We start from the raw sequence: 17,448 nt of genomic DNA on the forward strand, positions 1-17,448 counted from the left end.
GAGGCCAAGTTTACAATGCCTCCCGAACTGACAAAGGTGACTCAGGAGAATGCACCAAACTCCTTTCAGCACTTATTTAACCTGGCCACCTGTGTGAGCCCGGAGAAAAGGGCGTTGACCTCACCCAAGTCACCACTGGCGCCTTGAGATCTCTCACCACCGGAGATGATTTAGCACAAAGGAATGCTCAGCTCAGAGACAGAGGGCATCACCTTCCTGAGCTCTGGGGACTCACGAGGACTCCCTCAAGTCTTTCTGGAGCTGATGAGGCCAAAGCTCAGCGCAACTGCAGAACCTCTAAGCAAACCATACATTTTCGTCTGTGTCATGATTATTCACATTTTGGGATAATTCAGTGCCAGTTTAGGAAACTCGGTAACATGGTGGCCAACAGAAAACGTTGTATTTATACCAAAATCAAGTAAAAAAAAAAAAACAATTAAAAAATCATCTTTAAGGTCAGCAATCTAGAAAGTCTAGGTCTGTTTTTCACACAAGAGTGTGTATCTTTATTTATCTTTCCTGTGCTACTTTCTGTGGGTGTTGCCAGTTTTTACAACCTGTTCTCTGAGGGGGGAGGGGAGGATGGTCTTGCTTTTGGAACACGCACGTGTGGGCATTTAACACACACACCCCTTCACAGCGAAGATGAGACATGAGAGACAAAAGGGCAAGCAAGAAAAATAGTCTTCCGCTGTACATTTTGGGGTGAATACTATGGTTATTTTCAGTTGTCAGGATCACTGGTTAATGACTTGGGAATTTTTTTCAAGTAGAAAACTGGGCTAAAAGCTGTGTGTCCCCCCTCCCCTCCTCCCGCGACTCTGTGCTCCGTGGGGAGTGTTCTCACACGCAAGTTCTCAGCTCTCTATCCAAGCTCATGTGAAATTTGGGAGGACTTTTGGGTGTATGGCTACCCAATCTTGGGGGTGGGGGTAAAGATGATGATGGGAAGGGTGAGGGGAAGGAAAGTAATACTGGGTTAGGAGTTACACTGGGTAAGATGTTGGTGCCCATCCTGTTCAACCCCTCACTCTCCTTGAACGACAGACAAGAACACCCCTCACCCCGAATTCAGAGGACGCACTGACGTTATTATACCATACGAAGCCCCCAGGTCTTGAACATCTATGACTCTCTAGTGCTATATAAATGGGCATCCAAACAGCTTCTACAGACAAGGAATAATAATAATACCTTCTACTTACAAAGGTAAGAAGGCATTCAGAAAGCATTTCCTTCTGAAGGGAAGAAACAAAAGGGCAAGTAAACTATCCAGCAGACACCAGTTCCGGGAACAGTGCTGACCTTACCTTCCAAAGAGAGGATCATCAGGAAATCTCAGGAAGCCAAGTAGAGATGACCCACCATGCTGATTCGGTGGTGAGAACGGATGTGAAGGGCTGGCTCGGGGATCTTGGCTTTCCTGCCTCGCTGGTGGGGGAGGATGGCACACAGAGGCGAGGGCAGCAGCATGGGCAGAGCTCACCAATGGGTGTTTGCTCCTTCTCTGTTTATTTGTTAAAAATCTTTCTTTGGGGTGCACTCAGGTACTCAACTTGGGGGTCGGGGAGTGGGGAGAGGTAAATTAGGAGTTTGGGATTAACAGATACACACTACTGTATATAAAACAGAAAAATAGGGGCTTCCCTGGTGGCGCAGTGATTGAGAATCTACCTGCTAATGCAGGGGACATGGGTTCGTGCCCCGGTCCGGGAAGATCCCACATGCCGCGGAGCAACTAGGCCCGTGAGCCACAACTACTGAGCCTGCGCGTCTGGAGCCTGTGCTCCGCAACAAGAGAGGCCGCGACAGTGAGAGGCCCGCGCACCGCGATGAAGAGGGGCCCCCGCTTGCCACAACTAGAGAAAGCCCTCGCACAGAAAGGAAGATGCAGCACAGCAAAAATAAATAAATTAATAAACTCCTACCCCCAACATCTTCTTTAAAAAAAAAAAAAGAAAAATAACAGGACCTACTGTATAGCACAAGGAATTATAGTCAATATCTTGTAATAACCTATAATGGAAAAGAATCTGAAAAAGAATATATATATATATACATATAAGTGAATCACTTTGCTGTACGCCTGAAACTAACATAACATTGTAAATCAACTACAATTTTAAAAAGGTATAAGAAAAAAATGCTTAATTGGAAAAAAAAAGGCTCCTGGGAAAACAGAAATACAACTCTCTCCAAAATGAAAAGCTAACACAGCCTCATGTACAATTAAGTGCTTAATAATCTTGATGATGTTGGTGGATTGTTCAAAGGGAGGATGAAGATAATGACACCTCTCAGCGTGCTGTAAAATTACTACTCATAACGTAACAATACTAATAACTTACTCCTGTATTGTGCATACCATTTTGAAAATGCTTTCATGGTGCTACCTCACTTGAAGTGGGTACTGTAGGTGTTCTCATCATTGCGTTACAGAGGTAAAGACTGGAAAGCAGTGGCAGGAGTAGAATGAGGTCTCGTGCCTCAGACCAGTGTGTGCTCCTTCCATTCTACTGTGTGAGGTTGGTTCACCTCTCAGCCTCAGCTTCACCTACCAACCAGGGAGATAGACAAAGTGTTTTTTGTTTTTTGTTTTTTTTTTTTTTTGCGGTATGCAGGCCTCTCACTGTTGTGGCCTCTCCCGTTGCAGAGCACAGGCTCCGGACGCGCAGGCTCAGTGGCCAAGGCTCACGGGCCCAGCCGCTCTGCGGCATGTGGGATCTTCCCGGACCGGGGCACGAACCTGCGTCCCCTGCATCGGCAGGCGGACTCTCAACCACTGCGCCACCAGGGAAGCTCTAGGCAAGGTGTTTTTAAAGATCCTCCATCTCTGAAATTCTGTGTTTATGTTTCTAATAGTCACCAAGCTCCATGACAAATGATTACAATCCAAAACGCATGCACGACTTCCTAACAGTTTTTGGGACTATGTAAGACACTACCCAGTGGAGTCAACATTAGGAACTTTTTCTTTTTTAATTGAAATATTCTTGATTTACAATGTTATATCAGTTTCAGGCATAAGACATAGTGATTCAAAATTTTTATAGATTACATTCCATGTATAGTTATAAAATATTGGCTATATTTCCCTTGTTGTATAATATATTCTTGTAGCTTGCTTATTTTATACATAGTAGTTTATACCTCTTAATCCTCTACCCCTTTCTTGCCCCCTTCCCTCTCCCCACTGGCAACCACTAGTGTGTTCTCTATATCTGAGTCTGTTTCTTTTTTGTTATATTCACTAGTTTTATTTTTTAGATTCCACATATAAGTGATACATACAATATCTGTCTTTCTCTAACTTATTTCCCTAAGCATGATACCCTCTAGGTTCATAACATTAGGAACTCTTGAAGTCACCGAGCTCCCAGAATCACAGGTGGTCACAAAATCCTTGGAAAAGGCCTGAAGTCTGTATTTTTAAAGAAAGCAGTGTACCTTACCTTGATCTGGAATTACACAACAAAACGAAAGCTTGTTCAGGGTCCTTAAAAACATTTCAACTTACCTACCTCCTAACAGATACTTCCCCAAGCTCTCGGTGTTCTGGCCAAGGACCATTTGCTCCTGAACCTGGCTAGCACTATTCAAAAGTTATTGCAAGCATCAGTTTCTGGGGAAATCACACTGTAAAACCACTGGCCTATTTCACCACAAGTCGAACTAGCAGATGAGCTGCAGACTGAGATGTTTACACAACCTGAAGTCATTCCTTCCTGACCTCCTCTTCCACTGTCACCCTTTCAATACTGGTGTCCCCAGGCCTTGTCCTCCGTTTACTCTTCACCCTCTCCCCCAGTCCATGCCTTCTCCCCTGTTCTCACTACCATGCTACAGCGGTCACCTCCTACCCCTCTCCTGAGCTCCAGACCTATGTGACCAACTGCAAGGAACAGACCACTTTCTGAATGTCTCCCCAACCCCTCAGAGGTCCCATTTCCTAAACTCATCTTTCCCAGCCCCTACCCTGCACCTAACACACCCACGGCGGAACTGGTGCCTGGAGTTCTTTGAACACGCAGGCTGCCTCTCCCCTCCGAGGCTTTGCACAAGTTGTTTCCTCTGTCTAGAATACCCTTCTCCCCCTTGTCAACCCTACTGAACGCTTATTTGTTCCTCAGCACCCAGCCTACATGCCGCTTCCTCTGCCTTGTCCTTATGTCATTTCCCTGTCCCTAACCCCAGAGAGAGTTTTGATCATTCCTCCTCGGCAGCCAGCTAAGTATCCGTTTACGTGTCCTCATTCCTACTAGGCTGTGAGCAACAGAAGAGGCCGTGTCTTTTCAGCTTTGCTTCCCGGCACTTAGCGCAGGCCAAGCCAAGGGAAGGCATCTGACAGGTATTTGCCGAATGGAACTAGACAGGGATCCTAATTCCCTAAAGTATCAGTTTCTCCTTCTACAGTCACAGGCTCATCTCAGGTCAAGAGAGAAAGACTCAAATGCACAATCTTTAAATAACACTAACATTGTTATCATAAACGTTATATCTTACTTTACGGAAAGATAACTAGCTGGCAGATTCTTCCTCTGTGGGTATTAAGTACACAGGACCCTGGTAACTTCCTCCAGTGGCTCATGCTTCTAGGACAAGTGGAAAGAATCACATCAGGGAGTAATCTGGGTGCTAACATGTGGTGCTCTAAGGGTACAGGACACTTAGTAATGAGACGTAGAAGAAAAATGGGGAAAGGCCATGTGTAGCTAGCTTAGAATCCTGGACTGGGAGTCAGGAAAAGCTGGATTCTGATCCCAGGGTTTTTTCCTTACTGTGGTGTAACATACAGAACATAATATTTACCGTCTTAACCATTTTTAAGTGTACAGTTCAGTGGGATTAAGTCTGTTCACATTGTTGTACAACCATCACCACCATCCACCTACAGAACTTCTTTCATCTTCCCAAGCTGAAATTCTACATCCCTTAAACCCTAGCTCTCCACCCGCCCACGCCGCCAGCCCTCGGCAACAACCATTTTGCTTTTGTCTCTATGAATGACTATTCTAGGTACCTCCTGTTAGTGGAATCATACATTTGTCCCTTTGTATTTGGCTTATTTCATTAAGCATAATTCATTCAAGGTTCATCCAGGTTATAACGTGCATCAGAATTTCCTTCCTTGGTAAGGCTGACTAACACATTTTGTTTATCCATTCATCTATTGATGGACACTTGGGTCGCTTCCACCTTTTAGATATCGTGAATAATGCTATGAACATTGATGTACAAATATGTTCGAGCCCCTGCTTTCAATTCTTTGGGATATACAACCAGAAATGGAATTGCTAGGTCATATGGTAGTTCTGTGTTTAATTTTCTGAGGAACTGCCTGCTATATTACTTTCCGCAGTGCCTGCATCATTTTATATTCCCGTGCGAGTTGCGCAAGGGTTCTAATTTATTTGTTTGTTTTAAGTAATGTGCTGAATGGCCTTTGGTGAGTCGCAATTTCTCTGGACCTCAGTTTCCTCATCTATTAAATGAAGGAATTTTAATGGATAATCTCTTAGGTTTCTAGTAGCAATTAAAAAAAAACTGTAATGGTCTAATTGAATCAAGTTGCAATTACAGCCAGAAAGCAGTTTAAATGGTTTCCTAATAAAATAGAGTCATAATTTTTCCGAGAAAAGGGCAAAGGATCTAAAAATACACCCAGGGCTTCCCCGGTGGAACAGCGGTTAAGAGTCCGCCTGCCAATGCAGGGGACACGGGTTCGAGCCCTGGCCCAGGAAGATCCCACATGCCACGGAGCAACCAAGCCCGTGTGCCACAACTACTGAGCCTGCGCTCTAGAGCCGGTGAGCCTCAACTACCGAAGCCCGCATGCCTAGAGCCCGTGCTCCGCGACAAGAGAAGCCACCGCAATGAGAAGCCTGTGCACCGCAACTAAGACTAGTCCCCGCTCGCCGCAACTAGAGAAAGCCCACGTGCAGCAACGAAGACTCAACGCAGCCAAAAGATAAATTAATTAAAAAATAATAAAAATGCACCCAGCTCTCACTGATGACAGTGGTGGCTGCTTCCTGAGCACCTACTCTGTGCTCAGCACTGTCCCAACTATCCTCCACGCATTATCTCAGAGCCTCAGGGTACAGATGTGGAAACCGAGGAGCGGCAAAATTGTGCCATCTTCCCGAGGTCCCACAGCCAGCAGGTGAAAGAGTCAGTATCTGCCCTCGGACAGCGCTGCTCTGGAGGCAGGTTCCTCACCACCACGCCCTGACCCTTCCCTCCTGGGTGCTTCGCCCCAAGTCTTCAGTGCTCTTCATTGTTTTCTTTCTTTTCTTTGATCACACTTCTGTTTAGATGTCTCAGTCCTCTGCCAAGAACAGCTGAATTTCCTCAGCTACAGCACTGAAGCTTTTTATTTTTAGGTCTGGAGGCTGAAATGTACAAAACTGTCTCAGAAATCCTCTCGGTGACTGTTTTTAGGTAATTTTCTCTGACACCTTTTCCAGTGTTTTCCAGAAAATCACTTTTAAGGTACACTCCTTGAAGGAGGAAGAAACAGAATGCTTACTGTGTTCCTGTGTGGTTTACATATGAATTCACTGCATCTGGGCAGTAACCCTATGACATGGATTTTATTACCTCAATTTTATAAGATTTTATGAGCAAGGACACGGAGATTCAGAGAGGTGTGTTAGCTCATCAAGGTCACTCAGCCAGAATGTAACAGAGCTGGGAGATAAGACCGCCACGGGGTGAAACCCAAGCTCCTTCCTAGGGGGGAGACTCCCGGCAGAACACAGAGAGCCACTTAGGAAAATCAGTGCTCGGCCAGTGACACACCATGACCCGCTACCATGACCCGCTGAGCTGCTAGCATTAGAAAGGGGCCAAAATAAAGGGAAGTGAAGAGGTTCACAGCTTCGCAGAAGGAAGTAGAGGGAACAACTCAGTCCACACTGAAGAGTAGATTCTCTTTAGGTACCAGAGGCTCTGTTTTCTCCCAGAACAAAGATTGTGGAGGGAGGATATTCCTGGATAACATATATTCTAGTTACCAAAAATATTTCTATATACCTCAAAGATATAGTTTAAAGTAACTGGGGGAGGGATAAATTAGGAGCTTGGGATTAACATACACACACTACTACATATAAAATAGATAAACAACAAGAACCTACTGGATGGCACAGGGAACTCTATTCAGTACCCTGTAATAACCTATATGGGAAAAGAATCTGAAAAATGAATACGTGTATATACATAACTGAATTACTCTGCTGTACACCTGAAACTAACACAACATTTTAAATCAACTATACTCGAATAAAAGTTAAAAAAAATAATTGGATTTATCTGGTTAAGAAGAAACCATCTTAATAGTTCCATATGATCTTAACATTGCTTAGTGCCTGTTCTAGGTTTTACAGGGATTGAGTTAAAAGGGGTGAAATCTAGGTCCCAGATTTAGTCAGGAAGAATTCTCTTAAGAGGATTCTAAATGCCAGAAAGAGGTTGAGGAATCCTAAAAACTGGAAATAAAAAAATTGAGGGAAGCAGATGTGGGTTAATGTTCAACTCAAACGATGATGTGGTCTCTGAAGACCACCGTAGAGAATTCTCAGGGACAGTCATCCCATCAGTCCCAGGACACAGTGATCTGTATACAAGATGTCCTTAAAATGACACTAATGATATGACTGGAGATTTCTTTTTCTTTTTTTTTAAGATTTTTAATTTTTTGATGTGGACCATTTTTAAACCATTCAATAAGACTTTACTGAATTTGTTACAATGTTGTTTCTGTTTTATGCTTTGGGTTTTTGGCCATGAGGCCTGTGGGATCTTAGCTCCCTGAGGAGGGATCAAACACATACCCCCTGCATTGGAAGGTGAAATCTTAACCACTGGACCACCAGGGAAGTCCCTATGACTGGCAATTTCTAAAGAGAGACAAGTCTTTCAACAGCGTGGCTAATTAGTTTTTTTGTCTCAAATCACTGGAAAGGATATGATTTGAGCAAAGTAATTCTTATCCCATAGATACTATCCAGGAGAGAATGGATTGTTCTGAGTTTTCCCTATTTGAAGAATATTCATCTTTATTCCTCCTATGCATTTAGTGGGAAATAATACATGATTTTCTAATACAGAACTGACCCAAATTATATGTTATTCTCTCATTACATGTTACTTTCTTATTTTCAACATAAAGCATCAGATCCACTTTCTTCCACACTTGAAAATAAGGCTTCCAGCACAATGCCTTAAATGCACGAATGAAAGACTTTTTCAGTGTGATATTCTACACTGCACCTGAATCCTGGGCCTGGCACCTGACTTGCACCAGGATAACATGGAAGCAAATGAGATCTTGCACAACTTAGGAATACCTCTCTTCTCCTCTCCCAGCACTAGAGGAAAGGCCCCTTCACCCTTCGATGTTGCCGACAGAAACACAATCCGTATCGAAACAACCGGGAGTGCTGTTCACAGGACCCAACGGCCTTATGTGTCCCGACTGGATGAAGCGGGAGCATCACTTCACCTACACTGAAGCCACAAGTGCTAGAAATACTTGATAGATGGCAAACAATGCTATCAACTGCTCATGCATTGGCTCCAAAATAACTATTGCGTAAGAGAAAAAAAACAGCCTGAGAAAACTCTGCTTCTTTGATTCTACAGATTAAAACACAGATTTCAGTTAGAGCTGGTAGCTTACTGGTGGATGGTATTCAAAAAACAAACCAACCAACCCGAAGCCCAAGAAGCACACTCGTCAAGCTGGTTTGCAGTAGTTCAAAAGCTGGCTGAGTGCACCAAACTTACAGATTTCAGGATCCCTGTGGCATCTTCATGCAGCCACGTAGGGTAGACCACTTCATCGTTCAGTATGGCTTCAAAGAGGTCATCTTCGTTCTCTGCTTCAAAGGGCGCGTGGCCACAGAGCATCTCGTAGAGCAGCACGCCCATTGCCCACCAATCCACTGCGGGCCCGTAGAGCATCTCCTGGAGGATCTGTGCATAGGGGTAATGTGAGAAGAACTTCGTGCATCTGATGAACAAATACATCTTTAATGACTAAGGAAAATGATGGATTAGATGAAGTAAAACAAGGGAGTTTCCTGCGTTGGCATACGTGTTTCATTCCATCTCTAGAGGGTGGTCTGTTCTCCCTGGGGTCAATTCAGAGGCCTTGTCATCCAGGTGATCAAACATCTATGGCCTGCTTAGGCCAAAGTAATAGTATATGCAGATCCAAACCAGAAAGGGTTTTGGAACTATATCTGTGGGCTCACTCACTCCTATGGGAAAGATTCAAGAGCTTGTCTTTATTTCTGCTAAATGGGGCTGGGATCAAAGCACTGAGTAGAGGCAAAGAAAAAAATTAAATAGCTGTGCCTGGAACGTACTTTGTCCTCATTCAGGGCTAAACCCTAAAGCAACTGCAAAGTTTACAAAACTTTTTGACTCACGTTTGTATCGGGAGGAACCAAGGACATTTTCAGCCTTCATTCACCCAATGAGCCACAAAGGAGTCTGGAGGCGTCAACTTTCAACGCCGCCCACCAGGCTGCAGCACATCAAGGCAGCCTGTGTGGCTTTTCTGACGGGACTGCTAGAGAGCCTGGATTTCCAAAGCTGCTCAAGGAGCAAGCACACTCACCTCTGGAGCAATGTAGTCGGGTGTGCCGCAGAAGGTGGCCGTGGTGACCCCGTTACAGATCCCCTCCTTGCACATTCCAAAGTCTGCCAGTTTACAGTGACCCTCGTGGTCCAAAAGTACGTTGTCCAGTTTCAGATCTCTGCAAGAAACAAAAAGCAGCAGGTGGTGGGGCAGCCAGGCCCCACGCCATCCACCTGGCTGAGCTGGGTCACGGGATGGGAGATCACGCAGCTGGGAGAGCTTTCTGCACACACCCTTCAAAGGGAACACACTTCCTTGTGTTATCTGGAGAACAAATTTGGATCTGCTCTTGACATTTGCCTCGTGGTCCCTAGACGATGGTTCCATCTGAATGGGCTAACCACATATCAAAACACAGGCTGCCCATTAGAAACTGAGAACGTGACTTCCAGGCTTCCCACTTACCTTAAGACCATGAGACATCCACCCACCCGCCCCCTGTTCTCTGGCTTCTATCTCTGCCCACTGGACTTCACTCGGTGAACATTCCGGAGCAAGTGACCACTGTGTGGCACAGACTGTGATAGGCATGAAGAGTACAGACGATCCTTCTTCCTAAGGAACTCACAGTATAATGGGGAGACAAATATTTGCTAGACTGTAAGCTCCATGGAGGAGGGACCAGGTGGGTTTTGTTCACCATTGTGCCTAGCATAGTGCACTCAATAAATATTTGTTCAAAATGCATACATATAGATGTGTGTGTATAGAGATATACACATGCATACACACACACACAGGCACACACGGGGGAGGGAGGAGAGGAGAATGAGAAGGGGGGTGGGGAGGGAGACAGATAATACAAGTGGCACAAAGGAAGTATGAACCGAGCGCTGTGAGAGAAACACAAGGAGGAACAATTCATTCCTTCTAGTGGGAGGAGAGAGGGACATACCCACAGTGCAAACAGAAAATGAGCTGGGTCTTAAAACGTGAGTCAGCATCTTCCAGACAGGGAAGGGGTGTGAGAAGTTCGCTGTGGGCAGGTGGGCAGGGCTATTGCATGGAGCAGACGCAGAGGTGTGAGGTGCAGGTGGGCTCAGGAACCCCACGTGGTGTAGTAAGGATGGAGAGGGGGCTCGCATGGGAACACGGGGGCCAACAAAATGCCAGGGCTAGAAGGCAAAGTTAGGTCCAAACTGTGAAGTGTCCTGAATGCCACACTAAGGAATTCTGATATTTAGATATTAGGCGAAAGTGACCCACTGAAGCTCTCTAATTAAGATTTCCAGCTGATGAGAAAAGATCAGCTGGAGGCAGCTGAAGCAGTCCAGGGAAGAGACGACCTGAATGAGGACAGTGACAGATGGAATGAAAACTAGGGGGTCAGTCAGCAGGGCTTTGGTGAAAACACAGTTAGTATTAAGGCTCGATGACCATTTACAGGGAGATGGGAAGCAGCAAAATTGATGACCCCTGGGTTTCTGTCTTAGATTCAGTGGGTCAGTGGGGACGTTAATAACCAGAGAAAAGCAAAACAGGGTAAGAAGAGGGTTTGTTTAGGTGTACCCCAGATACACAGAAGCCTCAGATATTATGGTGAGCACAGGACAAAAAAGGCACTTACCGTCCCTCCCCCAACCCCTAGGAGCAGCATCCACTTAAGGGAAGTGCGTTTCCAGCAGCAGAACTGTCTGGTAAAAGGCCTCAGTGGAGGCAGGAACATGGGTTGGATGCTAATAAAACTGCAAGTGAAAGGCAGTGGCCCCTGAACACCGCCTCCCCAACACAGGCTTCTGGCACCACCTCTGCCATCGCCATGCATATCCGGGCATCATTAAAGACGGAGGTCTGGCACCATGGCAAACTGGGAGAGTCCTACACACCGATGCCATTGCCAGCCTCTAAGCTCTGCCTCGGGAGAAGTCCAGAGAAGCAGCTTTGCCTATGGGGCGACACCTTTATGCTTTTGGTTTTTGAAGGAATGACGTGCTCAGAGGCAGCCACGTGGACTTATCAGTAAGGAAAGGCTGCCCAGCCAGAAGGCGATGCTAGGGGCCTACCCTTCCCTGGAGGTTTGCAGTCGCCTGCCAGGTGGGAGGCTGCCATGGCCGCGGCCTCCTGGGGCTGTGCTGTTAGGAGTGCTGGCGGCCCCTCACTGGGCATCTTCACGTCCCCAGTGGGCTGTGTCGAGGCACTCATAGCTCTGTTCTCCCATCCCTGCTCTGACAATAAAGGTCTGTTGGGCTGCTTGGCCCGAGGGGAAAGGCTGGTCTCTGTCCAGCCCAGAATCACGCTGTGGCTCAGAGGAAGCAGGTGATGACAGAACTGGTGAGACTGGTTTCCACACTGGGCCCTGTGAGTTGATCCAGCTGGACCATGCAGGTCTTACAGACAGTGGTCACTGGAAGACACCCAGGAATGAAAACCAAGTCCTGTTTTCCAGGAATCCCCGATAAGCGAGGTGAAAGCAGCAGAGCTTTCTCAGACCAGCCTCCTCTGTGCTTGCGCTCCAGGTGTCTCCCGGGTGTCAGGCAAAGATGTGCTGGGTACTTGTGCAGCCACCGCAGGAAAGCGAGGCTCCTCTGCCTCTAACCCACACCGGGCCTCCGTCCTCCCATCAGGCTCCCGCCCCTTTCCCTGAGCAGAATCCCACTTCCCTCACAAGCAATGCTTTCAGTGGGCTGTGGTCTGTGGAAACCGTATCCTCCTCCACTGACCCCTAGACACACACACCCAGCACGAGCAAGATTTGTTTAGCCAACGTGAAGGCGGAATCCCAAAAGCACAGGTTGGGGGTGAGGATGATACTGGTCACGGCCACCGCCAAGAGCACGGTCTCACTCAGTTGTTCTTCCAGAAGTGGTTTCAGACCCGAGGCCCTATTAGCGCCTGGTTGTCTGGCTCCTCTGGGGACTGATGCAAACATTAGAATCTCTAACCTCGGCCAGCCACCTCTAGTCTGTGGCTTCAGGAGAGACCAAGGCCGTGGGGGACCCGAGCCTGGGGACTGGCTTTATCAGCACCATGTTCCAGCCCAGCGGTCCAGGCTCGTTGTGGTCCAGCTCCCAGAGCGCTCTGACTCTCTCATATTGCCAAGCAGGGTGACTGCATTTCTGAACTCTCCTGAAGCCGTTATGCCTGGTAAGGGCTCGGAAAGGATCTCCTTGGGTAGCAGAAACAAGTACTAACAGAAACCCACAACGGTCTAAAGAGCTGGCCTGAGATTGCTCGGGAGAGCTTGTCACTAACGACCCAGGGAAAGAGGTTTGATTGTTTACTGCTCAGCAGCTGTCACAGGTAGCAGGAATTGTTCCGGGAGAGAAAAGTGCTTTGTCATCAGTTTTCTAAGCTGTCCGTCACAATGCCCTCTGCACACAGCAGTCTTGGAACACAGCCCGGATACTCAGGACACAGAACCGAGCAGCGCTGGGGCTGAGCCTCAGCCTGGTCATAGGATGCCCCAGGACACAGAGGCAGGTTATTTACCTCAGTCCTGAGTCCGCAGTCTCATTTTAGGCATTCTCAGAACTGGACCAGCCCTGAGGGAAATGCCATTGCTCGTTTCACACCAGATGCTACCTAATAGGACAAAACTCTCAAATTGGGATCCTAAGGGGGTTCGATTAAGAGCATAACATAATCCCAGGCTATCCGTTCTGCCCTCAGCCCAAATGTCTCCACCCTCCACTGTGGGGTCTGTTCTAATGTCCCCAGCTAGTCAACTCTGCCCCTGGAGCACGCAGTTCGGAGCCCTACGACAGCACACCTTTCACTGCACTCCAGAAGACTGTCTATGCACCTGTCTCCCCCCTTGGCTGGGACTGAGCCTTATTCCTCCTTAGTCTCAGCTCAGGGCTGGCAGAAGATGCTGACCAAAGACATAAACAGAAGAATGTCAGATGGATAACAGTGAGTTGTGCTGGTCAGTTCAGAGCCTGTTTTATTTTTAGGGGAAGGAAGTAAGTTCCATAAACTTCACTGGGACTTTTGTTCCAAAGTAATTAAACCCATAAAAATCCATGCACTTTACCCCTTAGAGAGAGATTCCAGGGGAAAAGAAGAGCCCTGAAATATAAGTTCAAATTCTTTGCTTTAGTGAAGTTGGAGAAAAGGAACTGCTTTAGGAGGGGCAATTATAAAGCAGAGAGGACCCAAGCATAATCCTTTCCCCTGGTTTACACGCAGACGGAAGAGGCTTTTCAAACAGATGCAAAGGTTACAGAACCATTTATGGCCACGGTCAGCTTCCGCTCTAAGGGTAAATAGATATCTTCACTTCAACAACAACAACAAAAAAAGCAAAAAAGTCACCCTCTGACTCCCGAATTGAATATGAAATATGCAGAGGTCCGTTTTTGGCTTTGGAGTTCCTCAGCCTCCTCTGCCCACATGTAACTCGGCAGCCAAAGTTAACAAGGCTACACAATGAAGACTACAAGTTCATACAGGGCAGAGGCTCAGATCCTAAACTGCTGAATGCACACTCACGGGCTCATCGTGCATTAGCTTATTGAGCACTTGTATTTAACAGCTATACCTTTGTTATGCAAGCACCGAAGGGGAGAAAGAGTTATTTTATCCTCCCTGATGGTCTGAAAGGTACATTGTTCTTGCCGGGTAATCAGGGTTACTTAAAATGCCCACAGTGGTTTCAGAGAGGATTCTCAAGTGGTTGAAGACAAAGGAAATTCAGAAATTGTATTTATTTTGTTTCCACCATGAGCTATTCTGAGAGTCATAAAACATAATGACAAGAGACTTACTGCTTAGATCACTAGAATCAGTCACTCTTCCAAAAGAAATAAAGGACAGTGAGTCGAGAGCCGGCTCCCTGAACAAGAATGCATCTAAGAGGCTATTCAGTAGCTATTTTTAATGTATTTACAAAAATTTTTATCTTGGAAAACTTCAAACTTATATAAAAGTATAGTGAATAACATAATGACCCCCGTAGTGATCTCACAGTGAAAGCCGCTATCAATGCCCCACCATGTTTCAGCTGTGCATTTTCTCCCTTCTTGACCCACCTTTTCCAGATCTGGAAGCAAATCCCAAACATGAAATCATCTCATTTATCCATACTTTAATATCCAAATCTAAATGACAACAGTTTTTTAATGAAGTACAACTTTGCTATTGGTTTTCCTAAAATATACAGTCAATATACTATTGTAAGTATATTGCTTTTTGTCTGTTTGCTCATTTGGGGGTATGTGAGTGTCCAGAGAACCTGAAAAAACCTTCTGTGGATGATGATGATGATGATGATGATAATAATAACAGTGTCATCAGTAGCTAACATACATTGAATGTTCACTAAATGCTAAGTGCTTTATCCATATTCTTATTTTACCTTCAAAACAACCCTATGAAGTAGGCTCTACACCAACATCATTTAGTGAGCCAGGGATGAAGTCAGGATTTGAACTCAGTTCTGCTCACCTCCCTCCAAGGCCTGGGCTCCAAACCCACTACAATAGGCACACTCTCTTCCATGCAGTACTATGGTGTCACTGGCTAATCCTCCTGGTAGACTGCTTCCTGAGAGGACTACATCAAGTGAGAAACAAGAACCATCTGAAAATCAACAAATATCCTGACACTGAATTATGCCCAAAGGCCATTTTTGTGCACATTATTAAATGCATAATCAAAATTCTGGAAAAATGATTTTTTTGCTTTGGTTCTTAGCTTGTGCGTGGAGGAGCTGACTGGATTTCACACAATTCTTGAAGGTACAGGAGTAAGGGAATGCACAGCAAATCCCTCTCTAGTTGTCAAATATTGAGAAGGTAACTTGCTGCCCTCTTCTAAGGAAGAGAGGCTGGCATGTGGGCAAGAGTTAAGAGGTGGCATTTGCCAAGAGAGTGAATTTGGATTATGATCTTAGTTTCAAAACAAAACCATTTAGGGCTGGCTTGGGTTTTGAATATGTGGGTTTATATAAACTTGACATTTTTTCAAAGCAAGACGGACTGTATTAAATTGGTAAAAGAATTTTGAAAAGTCACTGAAATAACAAAAGCCTAAAATTTGGTTTTATCACAAGTTAGATATAGTAATGCCATTCATGTCACCTCAGAGAAGACATTCAGACATTCATCCACCCAACAAACCTTTGGGTGCCATCTGTGAGCCAGGCAATATGCAAGGGGCTCAGAATATTGAAGGGGGCAGGAAATGGCAGGAGCCTGATATACCAGGGTCCAGGGAAGATTTCAGTATTCAGCCCAAGAGTTAAAAGAAACCACTGAAAGGTCTTACACAGGAGAAGGATAGCATTAATCTGATTTCACAACAAGCCTCCAGCCACGGGAATGATAATAGGTCAGAGGGGATGAGAACAAACATGAAGAGACCAGCTGGGAAGCTAATGGAGTATTCAGAAAAGAACTGATGGTGGCCTGGATCAGGGTGGGGCAGTAAGGTAAAGAGAACTCGATCGATGGAGAACTACTAGGGGAAAAAAAGCAATGGGATTTAGTAATGCAAGGATGTAGAAGGTAAAAGGAAAGAAGGTATGAGCACGTTCTGGCTCAAAGAATTTATTTTGGACATACTGAGGTTTTTTTAGACATCTGAGTGGAGATGTTTAATGGGCAGCTGAATATACATGGCTAGAACTCAGACGAAAGGCCAGGCAAAGGATAGAAATTTGCAAGTCATTAGCTGGGTGTGGATGAGTTCACCTGGGGAGGAAGAATGGAATAAAAAGGAGAGGGCTTGGTACTAAGCTTTGGGAAGTGTATCCTGAGGATAACATCCCTGGTCTTTTTCACACTGAGACCACAAACACTAGAGAGAAACGATAGTCAGAGTGGGTAGCATAGCTGAGTGCCGGGAAGCAGGGATCCAACTCTTTTGTTTCCAGTGGATCATATGTGGTCCTGTTGAGATTTAAAAGGAGTAGAAAACATTACCCTTTTACATTCAAAACCATCTTATGGATTCTTTCTAGGTTAAACTGTCAACCTCTGCTACATGAAGTGATGATTTGGAGAGTGTAAACGTAAGTCTTATTTTACACAGATGTTTGTTGCTGTATTGTACATAACAGCAAATTTTGGAAGCAAGCTAATTTATTTATTCATAGGGGAACAGCTAAATAAATGATGGAACATCCATGACAGAATTTTATGAAAGCTATTAAAATCGTATGAAGGGCAAAAAATGCAGGGAAATAATTATGACAGAATTTTTGTCTTTTGAAAGTTATTTCTTTGGGGATTATACAAGCACTATTTTCATTACCTAAAATGTGGTCATTCCTGAAAAAATTATGGCGAAAATGACAGGTTCATAGTCGTCCAATCTTTTCTTCTTAATGCTACACTACCATAAATCAGGAATTAACTTGCTTTTCTCACTTAATGAACTTTTGGACACATTTCTATATCCTGTAGATCTGCCTCATTCTTTGTAATGGTTACAAAAAATTCCATTATAAAGATGTTTCATAATTTAACTAGTCCCCTCTCTATGAACATTTAGATTGTTTCTAATTGTTTGCATCTTCAAACAATGGAGTAATGAACATTATTTGCACTCTTGTAGGAGGGTTAAATTTTTAGAAGTGGAAATGCTGTGTCAAAGGGTATGAATATTTAAAATTTAAAAAGATGTTGAGCAACGGCCCTCCAAAAAGCTGGTACCAATTTATACTCCCACCAATAGTGTACGGGAGCATCCATTTAGCTTCCTTATTCAGGTTAGATGTAATCATCCTTGTATCCTTGCCAATTTGCTAGGGGAAAATGATCTCATTGCTTTAACTTCATTTCCTGATAATTGAGATTAATCTTTAAAATATATATATGGTTAATGGCCATTTGTATTTCTTCTGTCTGTTGCCT

General features: G+C 45.0%; 1 protein-coding gene across 1 annotated transcript in view; it reads right to left on the minus strand.

Annotated features, from left to right (window-relative positions):
* PRKCH (protein kinase C eta) overlaps positions 1-17,448 on the minus strand; it is a 223,568-nt gene that overhangs the window by 12,562 nt on the left and 193,558 nt on the right. Inside the window, exons 11-12 of the mRNA XM_065872751.1 lie at positions 9,632-9,770; positions 8,794-8,982 (exon numbers count right to left, since the gene is read on the minus strand). Coding sequence (XP_065728823.1) covers positions 8,794-8,982; positions 9,632-9,770 — 328 coding nt within the window. The remainder of the gene's footprint in view (positions 1-8,793; positions 8,983-9,631; positions 9,771-17,448) is intronic.

This window comes from Phocoena phocoena, chromosome 2, assembly GCF_963924675.1.
Source record: "Phocoena phocoena chromosome 2, mPhoPho1.1, whole genome shotgun sequence".
Lineage (NCBI taxonomy): Eukaryota > Metazoa > Chordata > Mammalia > Artiodactyla > Phocoenidae > Phocoena > Phocoena phocoena.